This window comes from Mustela nivalis (assembly GCF_964662115.1).
Source record: "Mustela nivalis genome assembly, chromosome: 14".
NCBI classification, from domain to species: Eukaryota; Metazoa; Chordata; class Mammalia; order Carnivora; family Mustelidae; genus Mustela; species Mustela nivalis.
Window position 1 is genome coordinate 75,624,933 of NC_139033.1, and position 22,650 is coordinate 75,647,582.

Below are 22,650 nucleotides of genomic sequence, written 5' to 3' on the forward strand. Positions count from 1 at the left end.
TGATATCACCACTTAAATTAAAACATGAAGTTTTCTTTTTGATCAGTCTCCACTTCCCCTTTGTGCAGATACCAGAGGCTTGCTGTTTTTGTTAGACATTCCAGTTTTTAAGTGAGCTTAAGAAACATCATCAAGAAGAAACTGGAGGTACCATTCCCATATGATGTGCATTAAAAATTCCTCTCTTTCTCACTTGTATTTATAGCCTGATGGAGGATCAACACTACACCAATTTAGTCTTGCTACAAAGTGACATTTTTGAAACCATTAAATTTCAAGATAATGTGCATGCATGGAATTCAGCAACATAAGCTGGCCCTTAGTGGGGACCCGCCACCACTAATGTCACTTTATTCTCATTTTCCTCTATTGTGGATTGTACCCATTTCATATTTCCTATGCCATGGCTGGTTCCAGTCCCTCTGGATCCATACTGCCCTGATATGAGGAATAAGACTAAACCAAATATTACTAAGGATGACAGATACTGTGTCTATTATTTTAACTGCCGACTTTTTTTAGTGTTTAAAAGTCTTGAGCTGGTTTGGGAGATTACCTTAGGTGCTCTGGAGAGCTGGGAGTTACTCCCAAGAGGAAGTTGGATTTGTTGGGAGGGCACCATCTGCAGGTGAATTTTGTTGGAGTGTGTGTGTGTGTGTGTGTGTGTGTGTGTGTGTGTGTGTGTGTTGGTCCTTGTGGCAGCATCATTCAGAGCAATTCAGCTTAAAACACAAGTCCAGTGATTACAAAACAGGAGCTCTCATTGTCCAGGCACACAAGCCAAATATGGAGCCATGTGGGGTTAGTAGGGCCTGAGGGCCTCACAAAGAATTTCTCTTTGGTGGGAAAGAAAACTGAGGGAAGTGGGGAAGGTGCCTGATCAGATAGGTAAAAATGAGGGGGGTTGATAATACATATAGTGCATTTCAGGATGGACCCAAAGGCTTTTCTTCCAAGGCTGTTAAAAGAATAATGTTAAGTTCAAATTATTTTTTTCAAGTTCTGGGGCTTTTTTTATTCCTTTTTTTTATTCCTTTTTTTATTCCTTTTCACTGCTTAGACAAAAGTAAAACATCGACCTCCATGAGCTGGCTGTGTGTTGAAATGTAATTCATGTACTTTCAACATATTTTTAGAAGGGAGTCCATCTTTTCCAAATATTTCACTTTCTAAGTCTGGGAGAAAGGCAGCTTTTTATTCAGTTTGTGTGATAGAACTCTGTTCTTTGAACCTCCTCAACATAAAATACACATGGTTTATGCTTGTGTGTGCATACTCATACACACACACACACGTGTGTGTGTGTGTGAGAGAGAGATCGATCGATCGATCCTGACAGCTACTTATCTAAGAGATGGACATCGCTTTTCTTTTCTCTAGCTGGTGCGCATTTCTTTGCGGATACCCCCACCTGTCAGAGAGACATTCCTGGGCGTCTTTACCACTAGGTCACCTGAAATAAAGCTGTCGCCTAAAGTGATGTGTTAGTACGATTCATCCTCACTTCTCAGTCACAGGGTAGGAAGATGTTAGACAAGGGTTCCTTTAGCCACATCAGCCGGTCATTTTATCTCATTACACAGTCAAGAGGTAAATTCTGAAAGAGACCCAGCAAAGAGCAAAATCTTGACTTGTCTTAACATGAAACTTTATTCTTTGTGATCAACACATGCCATATTTACTCGTCAAAGTTTACTGTCAATAGAAACCAGAAGGTGGCTGGATAGGCGATGAGTATGCTTTATGGTACTGTGTCTGTAAGAGACAGATTGAGTGCACTTCTTTGATGATGATACAGTTAGCGGTATTAGAAGAACCCTCTTACCTCGGTGAACCACTATAAAGTCCCAGCTGGTAAAGTAAATAGACTTTATTTTCAGCATCCAGATTCAAACAATGGATAGATTTTGGTCAGTGATGCCAACAACACTCTCATGGAGATGATTTTATCTCAACAAAGGAAAACAATGCCACATGTCTGGAGTTTCTCTAGCTTTGTGACCTTGGGCAACATAATCCCACCATGCCTCAGTTTCCCCCTCCCTAAGATAGGAATAATAATAGTAATTTCCTCACTGGGAAGTTGTAAGAACTAAGAGAGTTAATGAACATAAAGTTCATGGTTTATCTGAAGTTCTGCGTAAGTTTTTATAATTATTATCCTCATTGTTTTGGTTTGTAGTGCTAGTTCTTTCAAATTGAAATAATTAAATGTCAGACCACTGTTGTTTTTTCCCTTAAAATTTTACCTTTAAAAACAACATTATCTAGTAATTCTCACGGATCCATCTTTAAGGAGACAGCCCCATATTTGCTTAGGCTTATTCAGCTGGATCTTAGCAATTTGGTATAATGTATGCATTCTTTGACTCGGCCAATATCTATTTCATCCCTACTGTGAGAAAAATTAAATACTTCTTTTCGGTTCCAGCCTCCGCCCCAGTTCTTAATTAAGTCAGAGCACACACTTAATTGCAGAAGCCAGGACCCAAAAGCCATTTACCTCTTCATTCTTATGTCTATATGCAATTTGAAAATCCTCAAGTTTTGCCATCCCAGTAGACTTTTAAATGACAAATAGCTTAAAAAATGAAGACACCTTTTCTATAGCTGACAGCTTATCTTCAGGTGAGTGCCACTAAGTCATTTCTCATCCATGATCTTTGTTGATATAACCCAACACAGCAGGGTCTCTAATAGGAATGGGAGAGGTGGCAGCCATGTTTTTTGGTGAAGCCATGTTTTTTGGTGAAGCCATGTTTTTGGTGAAGCCATACTTTTTGGTAAGTCTCAATAAACAGAGTGACTGGGGAGCATATTGACATTGAGTCTTGGATTCACTCTCCTTGAATTTGCTGGGTATCGGTGACAACATGCCTTTCCATCCTGATCCTCTCACAATTTCCAGTCAGTTTAGTTTCAGAGTGGAGATGAGAGGAAGTGTTACTTCTGCTTCCTTTGCAACCATGTGGCACTTGGGTGCTGACTGGCAGGCATTCTGAAGGACACATAGCTCAAGAGTTCATTCTTCACCATACTTCCTTTACTGGTCCCAATTTATACCGTTATACTGAATAACTTGCCAAATAGGTTTCTCCCATTTCTTTCACCCCATCGCATTTTTTCTCCTTATTTTTGTGCTAGGAAATATAAGAGAAATAAGGGAATATAATGAGCATGAAGAATCATTCTTTTAATTTGAATCTATCTCACATTTCTCTCCTTCCCCACCATTATTCAAGTTTGGAAATTTGGGGCTGTAACATTTTTTTTCTCCCTCTAATTTTATCCCAGGCATTATTGTAATTTTTTTAATTTTTAGAATAGTTTTAGGTTCACAGCAAAATTGAGCCGTCAGTGCAGTGTTCCCATATGCCCTCTGCCACATGTATGCACCACCTCCTCCACTCTCAACACCTGACACTAAAGTGGTACTCTTGTGACAACTGGGAAACCTACATTGTTGTGTCATTATTACTCCAAGTTCATAGCTTACATTAGGGCTCACTCTTGGCAGTGTCATGCTGTAGTTTTTAAAAACTGTGTAACAACATGTATCCACTCGAACAGTATCATAAGGAATGGTTTCACTGACCTCAAAATGCTCCATGCCCTGCTTAGACATGGCTCTTTCCGCACCAACCCCTGACAAACACTGATCTTTTTATTGACTCCGCAGCTTTGCCTTGTCCAGAATGGCAAATAGTTGGAATGAGACAATATGTGACTTTTCCACATTGACTTCATTCACTTAGCAACATGCATTTGTTTCCTCTGTGTCTTTTCATAGCTTGAGAGCTCATTTCTTTTTTTTTTTTTTTAAGATTTTATTTATTTATTTGACAGAGACAGCAAAAGAGGGAATACAAACAGGGGGAATGGGAGAGGGAGAAGCAGGCTTCCTGCTGAGCAGGGAGCCCGGCTCAGGGCTTGATTCCAGGACCCTGGGAGACGTTTAACAAGTGAGCCACCCAGGCGCCCCTGATAGCTCATTTCATTTTAGTGATGAATAACATTCCATTGTCTGGATATGCCACAGTATATATTTATCCATTCACCTACTGAAAGTCATTTTGATTGCTGTCACGTGTGTGCATTTATGAATACAGCTGCTGTAAACACCTGTGTGCAGACTTTTGTGTGGATATAAGTTTTCAGATATTTGGGGTAAATACCAAGAAGTGTGATTGCTGGATCATATGCTAAGAGCATGTTTAGTTTTGTTTGAAACTGCCAAAGTAACTTCCAAAGTGGCTGTACCAATTTACATTCCCACCAGCAATGTATGAGAGTTCCTGTTGCTCTACTTCCTCGTCACCATTTGGTGTTGTCGGTTTTGTGGATTCTGGCCATTCAAATAGGTTCATAATGGTATCTTGTTATTTTAATTGGCAGCTCCCTGATGACATAGAATGTGGAGCATCTTTTCATATACTTATATGTCATCTGTAAGGATTCTTTGGTGCGGTGGCCGTTAGGTCTCTTGCTGACTTTTTAATTAGGTTGTTTTCTTATTGTGGACTTTTAAGAATTCTCTGTGTATCTGTATTTAGATTCTTATTCCTTTCTAGTATTTGCATTCAATGACAGAAATTCCCCTCTAATCGCTGCTTTTGCTGCCTTCAATAAATTTTGATAAGTTGTGTTTTCATTTTCATGTAGTTTAAAATATTTTTTCTAATTTCTCCTGAGATTTCTTCTTTGACCAATGTGTTAAGAAGAGTGTCCTTTAATTTCTATGCATTGTGGAATTGTCCAGCTGTCGTCTCATACTCGTTCTTAATTTAGTTCCACTGTGGTCTGAGAGCATACATTGCATGATTTCTATTCTTTTGAATTTATTAAGGTGTGTTTTATGACCCAGAACATGTTCTATCTTTGTGAATGTTCTCTGTGAACTTGAGAAGAATGTGTATTCTAATACTCTCAACTGAAGTATTCAATAGCTGTCAGTTATATCAAGTTGATTGATGATGCTATTGAGTTCAACTATGTCCTTACTGATTTTCTGCCTTGTGGATCTGTCCATTTCTGATAGAGGGGTGGTGAAGTCTCCAACTATGATAGCGGATTCATCTGTTTCTCTTTGCAGTCTGTCAGTTTTTGTCTCACATGAGTTGATGCTCTATTGTTAGGCACATTAAGGATTAGGTCTTCTTGTATAAGTGACCCCTTTATCATTATGTAATGCCCTTCTTTACTTCCCATAACCTTCCTTGCTCTGACATTCCGCTGTCTGAAATTAATGTAATTCCTGCTTTCTGTTTGATTAATATTAATATTGTATGTTTTTCTCCATCCCTTTACTTTTCATTTATTCTTATCTTCATTTTTAAAGTGGATTTCTTATATACAGCATATTATTTGGGTCTTGTGTTGTGATCCACTCTGACAACTTCTGTCTTTTAATGGGTGTTAAGACCATTAATACATAAAGTGATTATCGATATTGTTGAATTACTTTCTACCAGATTTGTTAATGCTTTCTATTCATAGCCCTTCTTTGTTCCTGTTTTTGTTTTTCAATCTTTTTCTGCTTTAGTAGTTTGAACTGAGCATTTTATATTTTTCTATTTTCTTTCTTAGTTTTTTAAACTCTTTTTAGTGTTACCCTAGAGTTAGCAATATACATTTAAAACGAATCCAACTCCACTTTCACATGACATTATACTGCATCACAGATAGTGTAAGTACTTTATAATAATAAAGGATTCCTCATTCTTCCCTCCTATCCTTTGTATCATTGGTGTCACTCATTTTACTTATACATAAACTATTATCAGCTATATTGTTGCTATTATTAAAGTGAACAAACTGTTATTACTGATCAATTAAAAATAAGGAAAATGGAAATTTTTATTTTACTTTTCTTTATTTCTTCTCCATCGTTTTCCTTTTTTTATGTTGATCTGAGTTTCTGATCTTCATAATTTTCCCTCTTACTGAAGAACTCCATTTAAAAATTCTTGCAAGGCAGACTACTGACAATAAATTCCCTCAGTTTTCATCTGAGAAAACCTTTGTTTTTCCTTCATTTTTAAAAGATAATTTCACAGGGTACAGATTTCTAGGTTATTTTTTTTCTCTCTCTCAACATTTAAAATATATCACTCCACTATCTTCTTCCTTACCTGGTTTCTGAGGAGAAGTCAAATATAATTTTTATTTTTGCTCTTCAGAGTCCAGAGTGCTCACCATTACACCATGGAACCGCCGGGTATTTTTGCTCTTCTATAAATAAGGTGTTCCCCCTCTGCCACCCCACAGCTTCTTTCAAGTTTTTTTTCTCTATCTTTGACTTTTTTCAGATTGAATGTGATATGCCTTGGTGTATATTTGTTGGCGTTTATTCTTCCTGGTATACTCTAAGCTGCTCAGATCTGTTTTGCTGTCTGACATAATTTGGGAAAAATTCTCCATCACTACTGCCTCAAATATTGATTCTATCCCCTTCTTCTTATTCTAGTTTCTCGCTATTTGTATATTACAACTCTGTAGTTCCACAGTTTGGGGGTATTCTCTATTTTCTCAGTCTTTTTTTCCTTTGCTGTTTAGTTTTAGAAGTTTCTATGGTTATATCTTTCAGCTCAGAGATTCTTTCCTCAGCCGTGTTCCCTCTCCTAATGAGCCTATCAGATGCATTCTTCGTTTTTGTTAACAGCTTTTTTGATCTCTAGCATTTCTTTTGATTTTTTTTTTTTCACTTAGAATCCCTATCTTTGCTTATGTTATCCATTGGTTCTGGCATGTTGTCTACTTTTTCCTTTAGAGCTCTTGTTACATTAATCATAGTCATTTTAAATTCCCAGTCGGATAATTCCAATTCCTGCTATCTAAATCTTATTCCAATGCTTGCTCTCTCTCTTCTGTTTTTTTTTTTTTTTTTTTTTTTTTTGCCTGTTAATATGCCTTGTAATTTTTGATTGACATCCAGACTTGGTGTACTGAATAAAAAGAATTGCTATGAATAGGTTTTTTGGTAATGTGATAGTAGGTATTAGAGAAGGAAAGGCATTCTACAGATCTATGATTAGGTCTTAGTCTTTTAGTGAATTTGTGCCCCTGGGCTATGACCTTCACCAGTGCTTCTCAGTAACCTGCCACTAACTGGGTCAGGATGGCTGTAGGAAGCTAGAGTTGGGTATTTCTCTTTCCCTAGATCCCTTACACTTTGGTAAAACCCCAACCAGTTAGGCTCTAGTAATACTTCCTCTTGAGAGCCAGCCCATTCAAGAAGCACAGAAATGCTTTGCTCTGGTGTATTTCAGAATGGCTTCTTTCCACCTCCTTATGTTGAAAGCTGGAGGGCTTTGCTTTGTTTTGTTTTGTTTTCTCCCATATTTACTTTGAAGACTTGGTAGGGTTCTTGGGGATAAAACTCACAAAAGTGTGGGGATCCTTTAAGACTGGATGCTTTTCTAGAGTTTTTAAGTCTCAGACTTGTCCACCAAAGCCTCATCAATTACAGATTAGGCTTTCCTAGTCTGGTGCTGATTCCCCCAGAGCTTTCTGCTCATGGGCTTCTGCTCTCGTGGGTCATGATTTTTTGTATTCACCTGTTTGTCTCCGTGTTTTTGGCAGCAGCAGTTTGTCCTATGTCCTCAATGACCTCAATTATCTGACAAAGCTAAGGAGAGTTGCCAAATTTCAGTTTGTTCAGCTTTTCACTTGTTAGAACAGAGTGATGACTTCCAAGCTCTTCACATGTTGCATTTTTTAAATTTTATTTTTATTATATTATGTCACCATAAGCACATTATTAGTTTTTGATGTAGTGTTCCATGATTCATTGTTTACATATAATACCAAGTGCTCCATGCAATATATGCCCTCCTTAATACCCGTCACTGGGCCAACCCATCCTCCCCATCTCCCTAACCTCTGAAACCCTCAGTTTGTTTCCTGGAGTCCATAGTTTCTCATGGTTTATCTCTCCCTCTGATTTCCCCTTCATCTTTTCCTTCCTTCTGACAATGTCCTCCATGCTATACCTTGTGTTCCACATATAAGTAAAACTATATGATAATTGTCTTTCTGTGCTTGACTTATTTCACTCAGCATGATTCCCTCCAGTTCCATCCGTGCTGATGCAAATGGTGGGTATTCATCCTTTCTGATGGCAGAGTAATATTCCATTGTATATATGGACCACATCTTCTTTATCCATTCATCTGTGGAAGGGCATCTAGGCTCCTTCCATAGTTTGGCTATTGTGGCCATTGCATCTATGAATATTGGAGTACATGTGCCTCTTCTTTTCACTACATCTGTATCTTTGGGGTAAATACCCAGTAGTACAATTGCTGAGTCATAGGGTAGCTCTATTTTTTAAACTTTTTGAGGAATCTCCAAGCTGTTTTCTGAAGTGGCTATACCAACTTGCATTCCCACCAACAGTGTAACATCCTCTCCAACATTTGTTGTTTCCTGCCTTGTCAATTTTTGTCATTCTAATTGGTATAAGGTAGTATCTCAGTGAGGTTTTTATTTGAATTTCCCTGATGGCTTATAATGTTGAACATTTTCTCATGTGTCTGTTAGCCATTCATATGTCTTCTTTGGAGAGTGTCCGTTTATGTTTTCTGCTCATTTTCTGACTTGGTTATGTGTTTTTTGGGTGTTGAGTTTGAGAAGTTATTTATAGATCTTAGATACCAGACCTTTATGTATGGTGTCATTTGCGAGTATCTTCTCCCATTCCGTGGATTGCCTCTTTGTTTTGTTGACTGCTTCCTTTGCAGTGCAGAAGCTTTTTATCTTGATGAAGTCCCCAAAGTTTATTTTTCACTTTTGTTTCCCTTGCCTTTGGAGATGTGTCTTGAAAGAAATCTCTATGGTCAACTAATCTTTGACAAAGCAGGAAAAAATACCCAATGTTAAAAAGACAGTCTCTTCAATAAATGGAGCTGGGAAAACTGAACAGATATATACAAAAGAATGAAACTCAACCATTCTTTTGCACCATACCCAAAGATAAACCCTAAATGGATGAAAGACCTCAATGTGAAACAGAAATCCATCAAAATCCTAGAGAACATAGGCAGTAACCTCTTCGATATCGGCTACATGTTGCATTGTAAACAGAAGTCTACTCTTTAATTTTTTATGATCCATTTTTAGATATTGTTAGGAATTTATTATTATCATTATCATCATCACTATTATTAAGGTTCTTTGAGACTCATGCAGTCCAGATTTGGAGATTTGAGATTGAAATACTTTAGGCAACAATTTGTTAAAAATCAAAATGGAAAATAAATTTTCTTGCATCTTTAGATAAGATTGCAAAGAGAATTCCCTTCACTTTAGGGGTTTCCCTGAACAACACTTCATTTCATTATGTTTGCCAAGTTTTTCTGACAGTTTTTAAAATTTTCATTTAAAAAAATACAGATTTGAAACACAAAGCTTAGAAGAGAAATAGAAAAAAGAAAAAGTAAAAACTTCCATTTATCCCCAGTTATTCCCGCCTCAGTTCTAAATCCAGTGTTCTTCATCCTCTGTAATTATGGACTATGGCATTTAGTGGTATATGAAAACAAATGAAAACCCCAAGCAATGACTCCAAACCTCCTAACTAAGCCAGCTACTTTTGATAAGTAGGTTGTAGAAAAACTCTCCTTAATAACACTGTGGTATGATCATGATTAATTCAATTAACAAGCATATTGAATACCATCTCTTTGTATAATTGGCTAGGTGCTAGTAAATTACTCTTCCTTTTTCAAAGCATAATATTTAGTTACAGGAAGTCAGAGTATTCATACAAACTGGAGGTAATTATAAGTAACTTGTAAGGAAACGTAATGTATTGAAACTTTACTAGACATAACACACTGTTCTAGAATGAGTGTCTTTGGGATCAAGAGATCTGGAGTGCCCTCTTAGCTCTAACATTCGGACAAGTCACCTTACTTCTCTGAGGCCCATTTCCCTCATCTGCAGATTAGGAATTAAGAAGGGCTCTTACAAGATTACTAGGATTAAATGAGATAACACTGGTAGAGTACTGTCACTCACTATCTGTTGGGCACTATAAGTTAATTCCCACTCGCTTCCATTCCAATGCAATTAAGTATATAAATGCTGTCATATTAATAGAGAGGAGAAGTACCACAAACATGCTGTTTGGGGACCACACTATTTTAATTTTTTGAATTTGAGTTATTTTACAACCCTTAAAAGAGTCTACATAAAACCCGGATTTCTATTTTGTCATGAAATTTACGATGTCTGGGACCTCCATGAGGGATCCATCTGCTGGAGTTTAAGGACATTGCCAGGTTTTGAAGAAGTTTCATGAAGAGAGTATGTTCTTGATATAAGCTTAACGCTGTGGATCTCTACCAGGACCTCTGACTTGAGCAGGCTCTCATGGGTCCTTAATGGGCTTCTTCTGTGCTTAAAGATGATCAGCAATGAAGTGTGTAGCTTGACATCACTGAAATTAATTCACAAAGATAGAGGATCAGAAAGGAGATAGAGCTTTTCCAGTACAAGCTTAGCTTTTATGGGTGCACACTCCCCCCCATCCACTAGCACCCACCACCACCAACACCAAGAGCACATTTGCTGGCATCTCTAACCTGTGAGGATTAGATTAGAACACAAGCAAGAAAAGACGAAGAGGGAAGTCTGGTGAACTTGACGATGCCCTTCTTCATGGGCAGAACAAGAGAGAATATGGAGATAGACATCTGCATAAATCAGTCCAAAGCAAATCAAAGAAATTCCAGCAGAAAGGGGCTTTTTGCCTGAATTATGAAGCTAATTATCTCGGTCCTCCACTTCAGTGTTCCTGGGGAGACCTGGCTTACGGATGCTTTTCCAACGAGCTGGCACATTCAGAAGTAGAGAGAAAATGTGTTATTGTAACTGCAGCTGTGGAGCCTGAGCCTGGTTGCTGCCTCTGTCCAGAACACCTGTGGGGAACATCCAAGCTCAGACCAGCATGGCTTGCTAGGGGAAAAAAGGGAGCTTTCGAGAAAACCATCATGGTCTTCATGCTGGCAAGAGAAGAATGTCAGCTCCCAAAGAAGCCACTCTGGGTTGCTTTTTAAAAATCTTTACAACTTTAGCACTGTCATAGAAGTTATAGATGATTTTCATCTTTTTGTTTAAAATGTATCTTTTTAAACAACTTTTAGTAATAAAAAGGGCAACTTATTAATGAAACCCTTCTGCCTTCAAAGTATGAAATTAAAAGATTATTATAACTACAGGCAAGAAAGCATTTGGATTATGTGGCATTTGGAAATGACAATAAAGATTATCCATATGGTCTAATGTTGTCAATGTCTTACATTGCATTAGCAATCACCTAATATGGGCGTGATTTTGATTATGTGGCTCATTTTAAATTCTGCTGTGTCCTAGGTCAATCAGAGTCAAGATGATTTACTTGAAGAGCTGCCATCTTCTTTTGTAAATGCTGTCAGTGCTTGGGCAGAATTTAGAATATTTTGGGACATTATATCTTTGGTATTATGGTGCAATAGTCTTAAACCTTCTCACTTTATACCTTTTCCTTACACATCTCTCATTTTATTCTTGGTTTTCCTGGGTACGTAAAACAACCTCCGGTAGTAAAAGCTGAAAAATTTTGTCTTATCTGCTTATTTGTATGTCAGGTCTCATATTTTTATGGCTTTGTCCAGGTATTTGTAACTTGTGATTATGAGTTTTGGTTGGTCAGGGAGCAGGCCTCAGAGGCCAGCGTTAAACTGTTTCCAAAAGAATTGGTAATCTCTCTACCTCCCTTGGCCTTTTTGCATTCTCTTCCATGGAAAGAGGGGACATGGGGACTTACCTCTCTGCTAAACTCTCCCAGGGAAGCCAGCCATTATTTTCTGCTCTGACCAGCCTAGGTGAGAAACTAATCTGGGGTCACGTGGAATTAAGCCCCATAACAGCTCCTGAGAAGTAGGAATATGCCCTCCTGTGCACCTGAGGTCTGAGCCCCTCTTGTCCTGGGCAGGCTGAAGGTCACCGCCAGCAACCTTTCTGCACATCCTCCAATGATACTACTTTCTTCGCTTCTTGCCTGCTTTTGTGTCTTACTTCAACAATATGCCTCGTAGATTCACCCTTGGATTCTTTCAGTTTTGTTTGGCAGATATTTCCCAGGGCATCTACTCTTTGCCACGGAATGTAGAAAATAATTTAGAAAAAACTTAGTAACTCCAGAAGCTTATCAGTAACTAGATTACGATCGCATTATACTTTTAATTTAACTTGTAGTAGGAGAAGCAGAAAGTAATATTTTAGGCTGTGTGTTCCTGATATCACTGTGGGTTTTTGAGGATGGACAGTGGATGCTCTTCATCTTTGTGTCTCTGCAGCTGGCAAAGAACCTGACTTCGAGAAGGCTCATAAATAGACGTTAGGGATGAATACGAGTAATTCAACAGAAAATAGTCCTGATCATTACGCAGGACACATGTCTAGGCCCCATTTTCCATTCTCATGCTTGTCTATATAATGAACTCTTTGTCCTAAGGAAACTGGCCAAGAAGCGGAAGGAGACGATGAGCAGCACGCGGCAGGAGATGACCGTGATGGTGAACTCAATGGACAAGAGCTATGCCGAGCAAGGCACCAACTGCGACGAGGCATTCTCGTTCATGGACACACACAATTTGAATGGGAGATGTAAGTGCATGCATGGCTTAGCTTCAAATACGTTGCTCTGGTTTTCCAGGATACTGGATAGTACTGGGGCATTGAAAAACAAAAACTCCCTGAAGAATTCTTACGCCCTATTGGTTTCTCCATCCCTTTCAGCAATTCTGAAAACTTCTGTGGGTGCCATGGCTTGCTTGGGAGAGGAGGATATGGCAGAGATGATAGGGCCAGACCAGGGAGCGCAGGAAGCCACAAGTAAGTTTCTATGGAGCCTTAGCATTGACATGAAGGCTTTTCTCTTCTTGAAGAGGAAGGCACCTGCTTCTCATCATCCTTTTTTGTGGTTGAGATGCCGTTTGTGAGCTAGCCAGGTGTGGAATTACACAGGGAAGCCTGTTCTGAAACAGCTCACTAAATGGCAGTAACAAGTTAATTGTTTATTTGTTTAGCTGACAGGTTCTGCCTTTATTATAGGGGTATTAGTGGCAATTAATAAGTTAAACTGTATTTCCACTTCACAAATCTTACATCTCACACCAGGTGGGTAAACCAAACTTCAGCTCATGCCTTCTCAGACTGCCACCTGTGATTCAGGTACAAGGCATTATTTTAGAATGCTACCAATTTGATTGAGTATGTAAAGAACAAAACAAGCAATTGTGGTGTCCCTGATCTTCTCAGAGACCAGAAGTAAATCCCACGTGGATGCCTGATTCTGTGGTTCAAGGCCATGCTGGGTTCAAGGACAGAGGTTCCTTTACTGTGTGAAACCCATACCCACAGACGCCCACTGCCACCAGCCACATAATTAGCATGTTGGACCGCAGAAGGATGGAACAAATGTGCGGCTATCACCAACACTAATAAAAATGCAGAAAGTCTGGAATGATGACTGAGAAGCACAGAAATTGGGTCTTAGGGACTGGGGGAGAGGACTGACACCAGTGTGGACAATGTGTGGAATGTCTGGACCATCCACTTGGCCTGTTCTTTTGCTGCAAGCTCCCAGGCACCCCATCTACCAGCCCTCTCTCTGGTCACTGCGTGGTCAGTGTCTGCCTCTCCCACGCTTTGTCCTTATGCATTCAGCGGGGCTCCCCAAAGACTGTTTTCTATTTATGGTGGCTACGGTTGCCTGCCTCTTCCTACTTAGAAACACTACATTCATTTATCTATATGCACACCTGGCCCAGTGGAGCAGGAGTTTAGCAGACACCTCTGTCGGCTCTTACCCCAGTGGGGAGGGTAGCTCTCTTCATTCTGGGTCATTGCTCTTTGCCCTTTGGTATCATCATAGATATAACATATTTAATGGCCAAAATAAAGCAACTTATGATACACTGTTGTGGACTGGGGAGGGAAGAGTCCTGCCTATCACCAAAGGGCTAGAATCTTGGTAGTAGTGGTTAGTTCTTCAATGTCATTATAAAGGGGCCACTCAGATAGGTGTTCTCACTTTCTAGGATAATCCATTAATGTACCAAATGTCCTATTTCATGGTGAAATTCCTCACACATACATTTACTAGGAACTGTCTGCCCAGAGTAGAAACCTACATGATGAGTTTCTAGGCTTTTGAAGTCTGAACAACAGGGGATATTTGCCTCTGGACAGGAAATTTAATTTGGCGGTTACTTCTTACAAAGTGAGTGTCTGTGGAAACCCATAAATGCTCAGGCAGAGAGGTTGCTGCAGAAACCAGCATCAGCTTCCATGGCTCATCTGCCACAAGCCATTATTTTATGCCTCCCGTCAATAAAGATGATGGAGGAAACACAGCAGTAGGCGTTCCATTTTCCTCCCACTCAGTAAGCAATGACGAGGTGCCATCCAATCCCCAACCATCAGCGTGACCCTGACAGTGACTTTATCATGGTTACTCTCTTAGTACCCTCAAAATAAGAGATGAGCTACTGGGGGAGGAAACGTGCAGGAGAGGGGCTCTTTAGACCCCAAAGGCTTCCAGCCCTGAACCTATTACAAGTCTGGGTCTGTCTGAGGTCTTTTAGAGTTGGGAGGTGAGCAGCTTTTAGAAATGAGACTGTGAGAAAAATGAAATTGAATAATTTAAAAATAAGCACAAGCATATTTATGAGAATGGGGAATAATCTGTCTACCAAAGCAAATGAGAGTTGTATCATCTTCTTTTAATATGGTATACAAGGGAGAAAATAAATATGTATAGTGGGAATGGGTTTCATTTTTATACTAAATACAGAAGTATTAAAATATATTTTAAAGGGTGAAAAACATAGCTCTTTTGTATCTGCTTTAAGCACTTTTGCTGATGACATAAAAATGTCTGCAGGTAACAGACGTTATTCTCACTGACCCTAACACATCGTATAAGTACTCAGGTTTCTTGTTCTTATTTTCACCAGTTATTCTCTTTTTTCCTGGCAGTTTACTATCAACATGCATTATAAATGTGATAACTCTCTATTTTAGAGAAATATCTTATAAATGACAGGCAGCTTGCATTCTGGTTCTTGGCCTGCCATTTCTTAATTTTACATTTTAAAAATATAAACAGATAAACACTGTCATAGAGGAACTTCTCTAGGAGAGCTAAAATATATTAACATGTCAGCAGAATAAAGATAACATACACTATCCACAGGGATTTGGTACTTCTTTCCATAATAAAATGATGTAATTGGGTATTAGTGTCTTGTTTCAGAACTTTAGCATCAAATAAATCATATAACTACACCAGAAAGTTAAGATTTAGACTTACATTTAACCAACTTGAACACTTGAACACATTCAAACCATTTATCCTTATACTTTAATGAAATGAAAGTGATTTTACAACACTAATCAATTAAGATATTGAAGACAGTTCACAAACTACTTTTAAAAAAGGAAGGACCCACTTTCAGAGAAATCAGATTAATTGGATGGGATTGACTTTCCCTCCCAATTACAGGGAGGAAGAGAAGGTCTAATAGTTAAATCCTGAGTCTTTCAGAGGACTATTTCAAAGAAAAATAAGCATTTTTTAAAAGACTGAAAAGACTAATAGAACAATATGTAGGCATTCAGCTTTCACCTTAAATACAGTGCATGAGAGACATCACCTTTATTTTTGTAGATCGGGTCAGAACATTGTAGAATGTTCAGAATGCCCAAGATAGGAGGAAAGAGAGAAGTTAGCAAAGTGTGAAAACATTGACATTCAGAAAATTCTCCAAAAACCATGTGTAGACATCTCCTCATACCCTTAGTTATTATTAGGGGGGGAAAAAACTGGGCTGATACTAGAATTCTACCAGCAAAGGCTAGAAGTCAAAAGAGAAGACTAATGAATTTCTCAATTCAAAATGGCAGCAGGGGTGATGGGGATTCTTCTTCATTTGTAGAGTAAGAAAATCTTTTCAGTGGTAAAAGGGTGTTTGTCCTCTAAAGTACAAGTGATTGCCTGGAAACAGTGGGGAATGAGCGTATTTACCACATAGACTTCAGTAGTGTCTGGCGTTTTTCAGTCCAGTCTGTACCAGCACAGTGTCCTTCTGAGTGACCTCGGAGGGCTGTATTTCCGGTACTGCCTCCCTGCCCCTACTGACCAGTCCTTCTCTCATTTACAGCTGTGTCTTCACCCTCGTCCTTTACAATGAAAACGAATACACTGAGCACATCGGTGCCCAATTCTTACTACCCAGGTAACAGATTTTTCCATTGTCCCATCCACTCATAACCCCTTAGCGATCAGAACCAATCCACGCTCTCACGTTGTGTCCATGATGCTTGAGGAGCTTAATACGTTTGATGTGTTGTAACCCGATGCTTTCTATGGCTTTCTGCGGGGGAAGTGGGGGGCCTTTCATCAATCATTTACTGTTCTTTCTCTTTTTACTTTCTCTGCATTGACCTGCTTATGATGTATGACAGACCCATTTGTGCCAACTGCAATTTTAGGTGAGAACATTTCCCTTTATCACAGTTTATTGCAGGAGTAATTTAGAAAGTCAGTAGCCACACTTTAGGAGCCTGGATTTCTGCTCTGTATGGTGCAGGGATTGTAAACAGGACAGGTGGGTGGCGGGTGGCTCGGAGGGAGGGCACAGATAATAAAAAAGACTCTCCAACCGTCTCCATTGATAAGAAGGGTTTGCCTCATGCATGTTGGAAACGACACCAAAAGATTCAAATGAAGCCTGGCTCTAGTATTTTCCCTTTCCATGTTCAGAATTTAAAGTCAGATTTGATCCCAAGGGAAAACACAGTATGTCATCACTCTGCTGTGTACTTCCAAGAGCTGAATTCTGTAATGTGACAATCATAAAAATAAAAATCACTTCTTATTATTTGCACTTGCCATTAAGCACTAAAATCTTCAATTTCAAAAATAGCATTTTTCTAAATTGTGCCCAATGTTATGCAGAAAAAATGATCACAGCCGAGTTTGGGCCCCCTGCCCCTTCTTGGAGCCATTCAAGGCACCCCCAGCTTTCCAAAGTGTCTGTCACACAGTGGAATTTCAAAGGAGCTGATGTGTTCTCAGCAGCAAAGTGACAAGATGGCACTTTATAATCACATGGTTTATTATTGTGTCAGATGTCACTAGAAATGAAATAAAATGTTAACCCAGTGGGGCAGAATGCATTGAAAATATAAAATGTTCCCTGCGGGGAGCCGAAAAAAATCCCATTTGCCCAATGTAAGAAGGTTCTGGAGAAATGGCATTACCTGACTCTGATAACCAAATAAGCATGAGCTGCTGTTGCATTTGAGATGCATCAATAACCCAAGCGTATCACGGCTGTGTTCTCTTTCTACTACTAACCTTACCGAGAAGGAGCACGACACAATCCACTTCAAGGCGTATACCAATTCATAGTAGCAAAAGTTCCATCCCCAGCTCTTTGACTTCTGCTTCCTAATCCTCTTTACAAGGGTTGATATCTTTGCAACATAATTTTTCCCCCTGTGCTTCTCTTTTCTCTAAGTTGTTACAATTTCTGTAACTAGGGTGATATGTTTTTCTTGTGGTGTTTTCTGGACTTGAGCAAGGTCATTGCCCGAGTTTCATGCAAACTTGGACAGAAGTGTCAAAATGGTCATGAACCCAAATTTTTGAATTGGCATCATTCTGACGGCTAACAAACACAGCTCACTAAAGCCCTCCTTCCACCCTTGAATACCAGCTATATAGGGAAAAGGCTGCATTTTTATTCTTTTCCTAAGTAAGGGGCACAGGCTAATTTTAGGCACCCGAACAAAGTAATCTACATGCAGATGACATTTGCAGAATGTGATAGGTGGGGATTTGTGATTTCTTCGTATGCCACGGCATTCATTCTGCAGCTCCTTTAGTAGATGTTCTGACCTTGGGGGAGCCGGAGTGGGGAGGGCGAAGACGTGCACTGTCAGAGGGAAGAAAATGTTCAGATTGCACAGCAGGATTAAGATAAGCTTATTAAACAAATATCATTTGTTAAAGTCATTGCTTTGTTATTATGAACACTAAGGACATCTTTGAGACTTGGTTAGGCTTCTTTGCCAAAAGGGAATCATTTGAACAGATGATTTAAGTAGCAAAAGTGATGCACATTTGTGAAAAGGAAGTCGGCCAGATTGACAAATAACTGTTATCACGTCTGGCTTATATATATACCAGCGCTGCAAAAGGCAGTGTTTGGGAACCATTCTTCCCATGGTGTTTGGTGCAGTGAATCTATATATTGCATAGTAAGGATGAATGAGATGATCCCGGGACACCTTGGGAAGAGGATAAGCTGGACAGACATCAATGCTGGAGCCAAGAGGGTTTTGCTGTGACCTGAAATAGTGTATTATCTCCGCCCTTTATGCTCATGTGCTAGGGTGCCCAGCCTCATGTACAGAGCTGTAGTATGCCTTTACGTCATTTTCTTCCAAAAAAACAAATAAATAAAAGAGAGCAAGAGAGAGAGAGGGAAAGAGATTGATAGGTAGGTAGGTAGATGTTGATGGACAGATTTTGATAGATAGATGTTGATAGGTAGACAGAGATTGACAGATAAGTAGATAGAACTCCCCACACACACCTCAAAAATGGGACACCCATATCAGTTCTAGATTTGTCAGCTGGTTCATTGAGAACTGAAGATAGCCTCTTAAAGAATATAGGTAGAATTAATTCACAGTTCTTCAAAAACTGTCAGAACTGTTAGTGAGAAGCTTTGTTTCTGATTTCCTCCAAGGCATAATTTTTAATTGAAAACATTGTTGGTAATTTTTAAGCCAATATAAGAAATCAATGTGAAAAGCCATATTTTATCAGTAATCATTCTTTTTAAGTCAGAGCAAACCGATTACCCAGTAATTTCGGTGGCATCAAGAATTTCTCATTGTGTGGGTGACCCAGTTTCATGCCACAGGTGGCACGAGAAGCCTTCTATTCCCTCTCCGATGTCTGTGTACTTGATAATAGCCCTCATTTCTGGGATGGCCTCGGTCATGTTTAACGGGTCCTGCACGCTAGTAATGAGGCCAAGCTCATCATAATACAGCGGGCGCGATCAGTACAGTGGTGACAGTGTTGGCCACCCCGGGAATTAAACCTTCCAAGAATGCCTCGCCCTAGGACCAGAGCCCTACCCAGCTACGGTGTCTCCACCAGAAAGGCCCAGATGATTCATTTAGGGGAAGTTTTGAAGGTCAGTCCACAATGGAGGGCATTTAATTACATTCATCCCAAAAGGTACAAAATGGAGAGAATGAGAGAGGCACAGGGGGGAAACTAATTAATGTTCCATTTATTTTCGTATCAAGAACAGAACTTCCTGCTGGAGTAGCTGACAGCTCCAGGGAGTCAGTCCTTCAGCAGGGGTCCCATACCCCACTTTAGGGGCTTGGCAGTTGCCAGCAAGCAGATCGGACGCAAAAACATCCCGGTTTCTTTGTGACTGTTCTAATAGAATGGGAGCGTCTGAGTGGCTAATCAAAGCAAATCCAAATGAAAACGAAAATCATAAAATCAGTGTACCACTCCTTTTTATTTTGTCTTTGTGTCTTTAGCCACCTTGTGGTGATCCAGGTGCCATTTCAGCGACAGCGACATAGCTACACACTTGTGTACCACCTTCCATACCATGCATCCCCAGGGGCTTTGCGACGCAGATAGAACTGAGGTTGGAAAACCAGGCCCAGCAGCCGAGTGCCCCTGAATGAAATTTCTCCTGGAGCTGAATCTCTCAGTTTAAAAAAAAAAAAATCAAATTAAATAATAATAATAATAATACCCATAGCTGAATTCCCTATTCATAAACATTCTGGGAATTTTTTTTAAATGAACTTGTCCCTTTGTATATATGTTTTAATTCTCTATACCCAAAATCAATTTTGATTTAACATTCTCTTTTTAAGTGAAGTTCGCATTATAGTTTATGAGACACAGCCTCAATCACAGAATGGCTGAAGGGATTCAGCATTATCATGAGCTAACCTGTAGCACGTAGCTAACCTGTAGCTAACCTGTAGCCTTAATCTAATAGCCCTTTCCTGCATCAGACATCTTTTAATAGCTACAGTTTCTGCAGTTCGTTAATCTAATGTACTAGGAGTCTTCCATTAAGATACAGCCTTTTTAGGCTTATTTGATCAAATTTTGGCATTAGTTTTATAGTACATCTTGGTTGACGTGTTCAAGAAATTTAAATGAAAAAATGTGTCAAATACAAAGACTTATTTAGTCATTAGTTAATTCACGGGGGATGAAAAGTAATTATGATACTATTCTAACCTCCTTTTTGGTTTTGAGGACTTCAATAAAACGCCCCTATCCTAAGGTGATGGGAGGATTGAGGCTCTGACCTCTGATCACCTGCAGATAGAAAACTTAACCATAAAAGTAAAGTGCAGAATAAAAATACCTGTAATTATTCACACAGTACTATTGCTTATGCCCTGTTTCCTTTTTCTCCTCCTCTTTTCTCCTGATATGTACCTTCTTAAAAGTGCCAATAAATGGTAAGTTCCCCCATTCGCCCACGGAAAAGGTGTGGAGGGAGTGGGAGTGTGTGTCTTATCTGTAGATTCTGACAAAGCCAGCTGGTTCTGCTGTGTGCCGGCCTGCATGTTAGCTCTTGTAGAACATTCTGTGTGTCATGCGCTGGTCCACAACCTTCTGTCAAGCTTTCTGACACTGCAGCATGCGAGTGACTCATCATCCGCTTTCTATTTCTGCTCTCTTTGGATTTCATGTGTCAAGTCCACATTTTCATTGCTAGCTTTCCAAGCCAACCCATTTTGTACACTTTTACTTTGCTCACAGAACATCTGTACAGAGTTTATTTACATCATCATACAAACTAGTTAACGAATCTTTGGAAGAGGACAAGGCTGGTTTTGCGCCAGGCCTTGGTGAAGTTTCAGACGGAAACTTCTATAAACTTGAGTGCCCAAAGGCTAAATAAAGGGTTCCTACCAACTAGCTTTGTGAAATCAATATATCGTTTGGACTGCTTTGTAAAAACAAAGATTTCTGCCGCATTCCTATCAGTATTGCCGAGCCCATGTAAATTTCTAAGCATCTAACTTTTCTTTCTCACTGAGCCACCGTGGGGATGGTTGGAGCCATAGGTGGAGGGGATGTCAGCAGCAGCTTCTGAGCGTCCTCAGGGATCCCGCATGTAGCCCGCTGCTCCTCCCTCACTCCCGTCGTGGCCTTCTTTTCCTAGACGAAAGCCACACGATGGCCAGCGACACCAGCAGCTTGGTGCAGTCACACACTTACAAGAAGCGAGAGCCGGCCGACGTGCCCTACCAGACCGGGCAGCTGCACCCCGCCATCCGGGTGGCGGACCTGCTTCAGCACATCACGCAGATGAAGTGTGCCGAGGGCTACGGCTTCAAGGAGGAATACGAGGTGAGATGAGCTCTTTGCTGGGCACCATGCCCGGGACCGTGCTCCCAACTCCTGCAGCCAGTTGGCAGGACCCAGGGGTGGATGGGGGCAAGGCGGGGTTGGGGGCTGCCAGAAAGGGACCTGTTTTCACCCATCCGGCAGTGAGACACTGTACCAGGAAGGAAACCTATGTGAAATGGAAAAAGGAGGACTACTTCCCCATTTCCCTTTGTCCTCATAAATATGCAACAGAACAGAGGCTGAGCTGGTTCCTTCCCTGTTCATGATTACGCTTCTTGGCTTTTTCTATAATTAAGTATGATGTTAAAGCCTAACAATGTTGCAGTAGTTATCCAGGAAGAAACTGTCCACTTAAAGCAATTACAGACCAACCAGTGATGTCATGTGGTGGAGATTAGGCCCCAGGAAAGGGGCTGGCTAGTGTCATGGCTGTGACAGCCACTGTCCTGCCAGCCCAGAGCGTGTGGATTGTAGAGGGATCTAGTGCGGGGGACTTCCAGGGACATTTCTAGGCACCGCAATGTTCTCTTAACCTTCCCTAAAATGTAGGGCGCACTTTGCCACCTCAGTCATTAGCTAATTCTGTTGGAAAGCCATTCAAGAACTGGAGAGAATTAGTTGACATGAAGAAATCGGATTCAAAGAAGCATCCCTTGAGTATGTGTGTGTATGGCTGAGGCCAGTGAGGGTGAGGAAGATAGCGGGGTAAACTTTACCTTATTAAATAAGATTAGTTCACATGCATTGGTGGAGAAAAAAGTAGCAGCCTGCAAACAGTGCAATCAAGATTATATAGATAGGGAGCTCTGGACATTTTAGAATGTGTCTGTGATAGGATGTCTCCGTAATCAGCTCACAGTCGGGAAACGTTTTGTCTGGAATTAAGAGTATTTTAAAAATCAGTTCCTACCATCTCTGTATCCTACGAGTTTCAAATTCTGCTTCTTTCTCTCTCGGGGACACTCAGGATCCTTCATTTCATGCCCCAGATGTGGTGTTGTCTTGGATTTAGCCCTACTTCTGAGCTGAATCGCCGGAGATTTCTTTAGAGCCATCAGAGCTGCACCATGTGGCTTTTAAGACTGGGTCTTTAGGCCAATGCAGAGAAACGGACAGACACACACTCTGCTGACATGAGCATTCTCCTTGTTGCCAGTGACCTCAGCTCACAAGGC

At 40.1% G+C, this 22,650-nt stretch overlaps 1 protein-coding gene across 8 annotated transcripts in view; it reads left to right on the top strand.

Moving 5' to 3' along the window:
- The window catches only part of PTPRM (protein tyrosine phosphatase receptor type M), a 749,942-nt gene that overhangs the window by 615,569 nt on the left and 111,723 nt on the right, over positions 1–22,650 (top strand). For 4 of the 8 annotated variants that reach the window (XM_082697317.1, XM_082697313.1, XM_082697314.1 and 1 more), the window contains 4 exons: positions 12,500–12,651; positions 12,784–12,879; positions 16,212–16,286; positions 21,288–21,475. In XM_082697317.1, coding sequence (XP_082553443.1) covers positions 12,500–12,651; positions 12,784–12,879; positions 16,212–16,286; positions 21,288–21,475 — 511 coding nt within the window. The remainder of the gene's footprint in view (positions 1–12,499; positions 12,652–12,783; positions 12,880–16,211; positions 16,287–21,287; positions 21,476–22,650) is intronic. The other 4 variants (XM_082697320.1, XM_082697316.1, XM_082697318.1 and 1 more) reach the window with 1 other exon arrangement.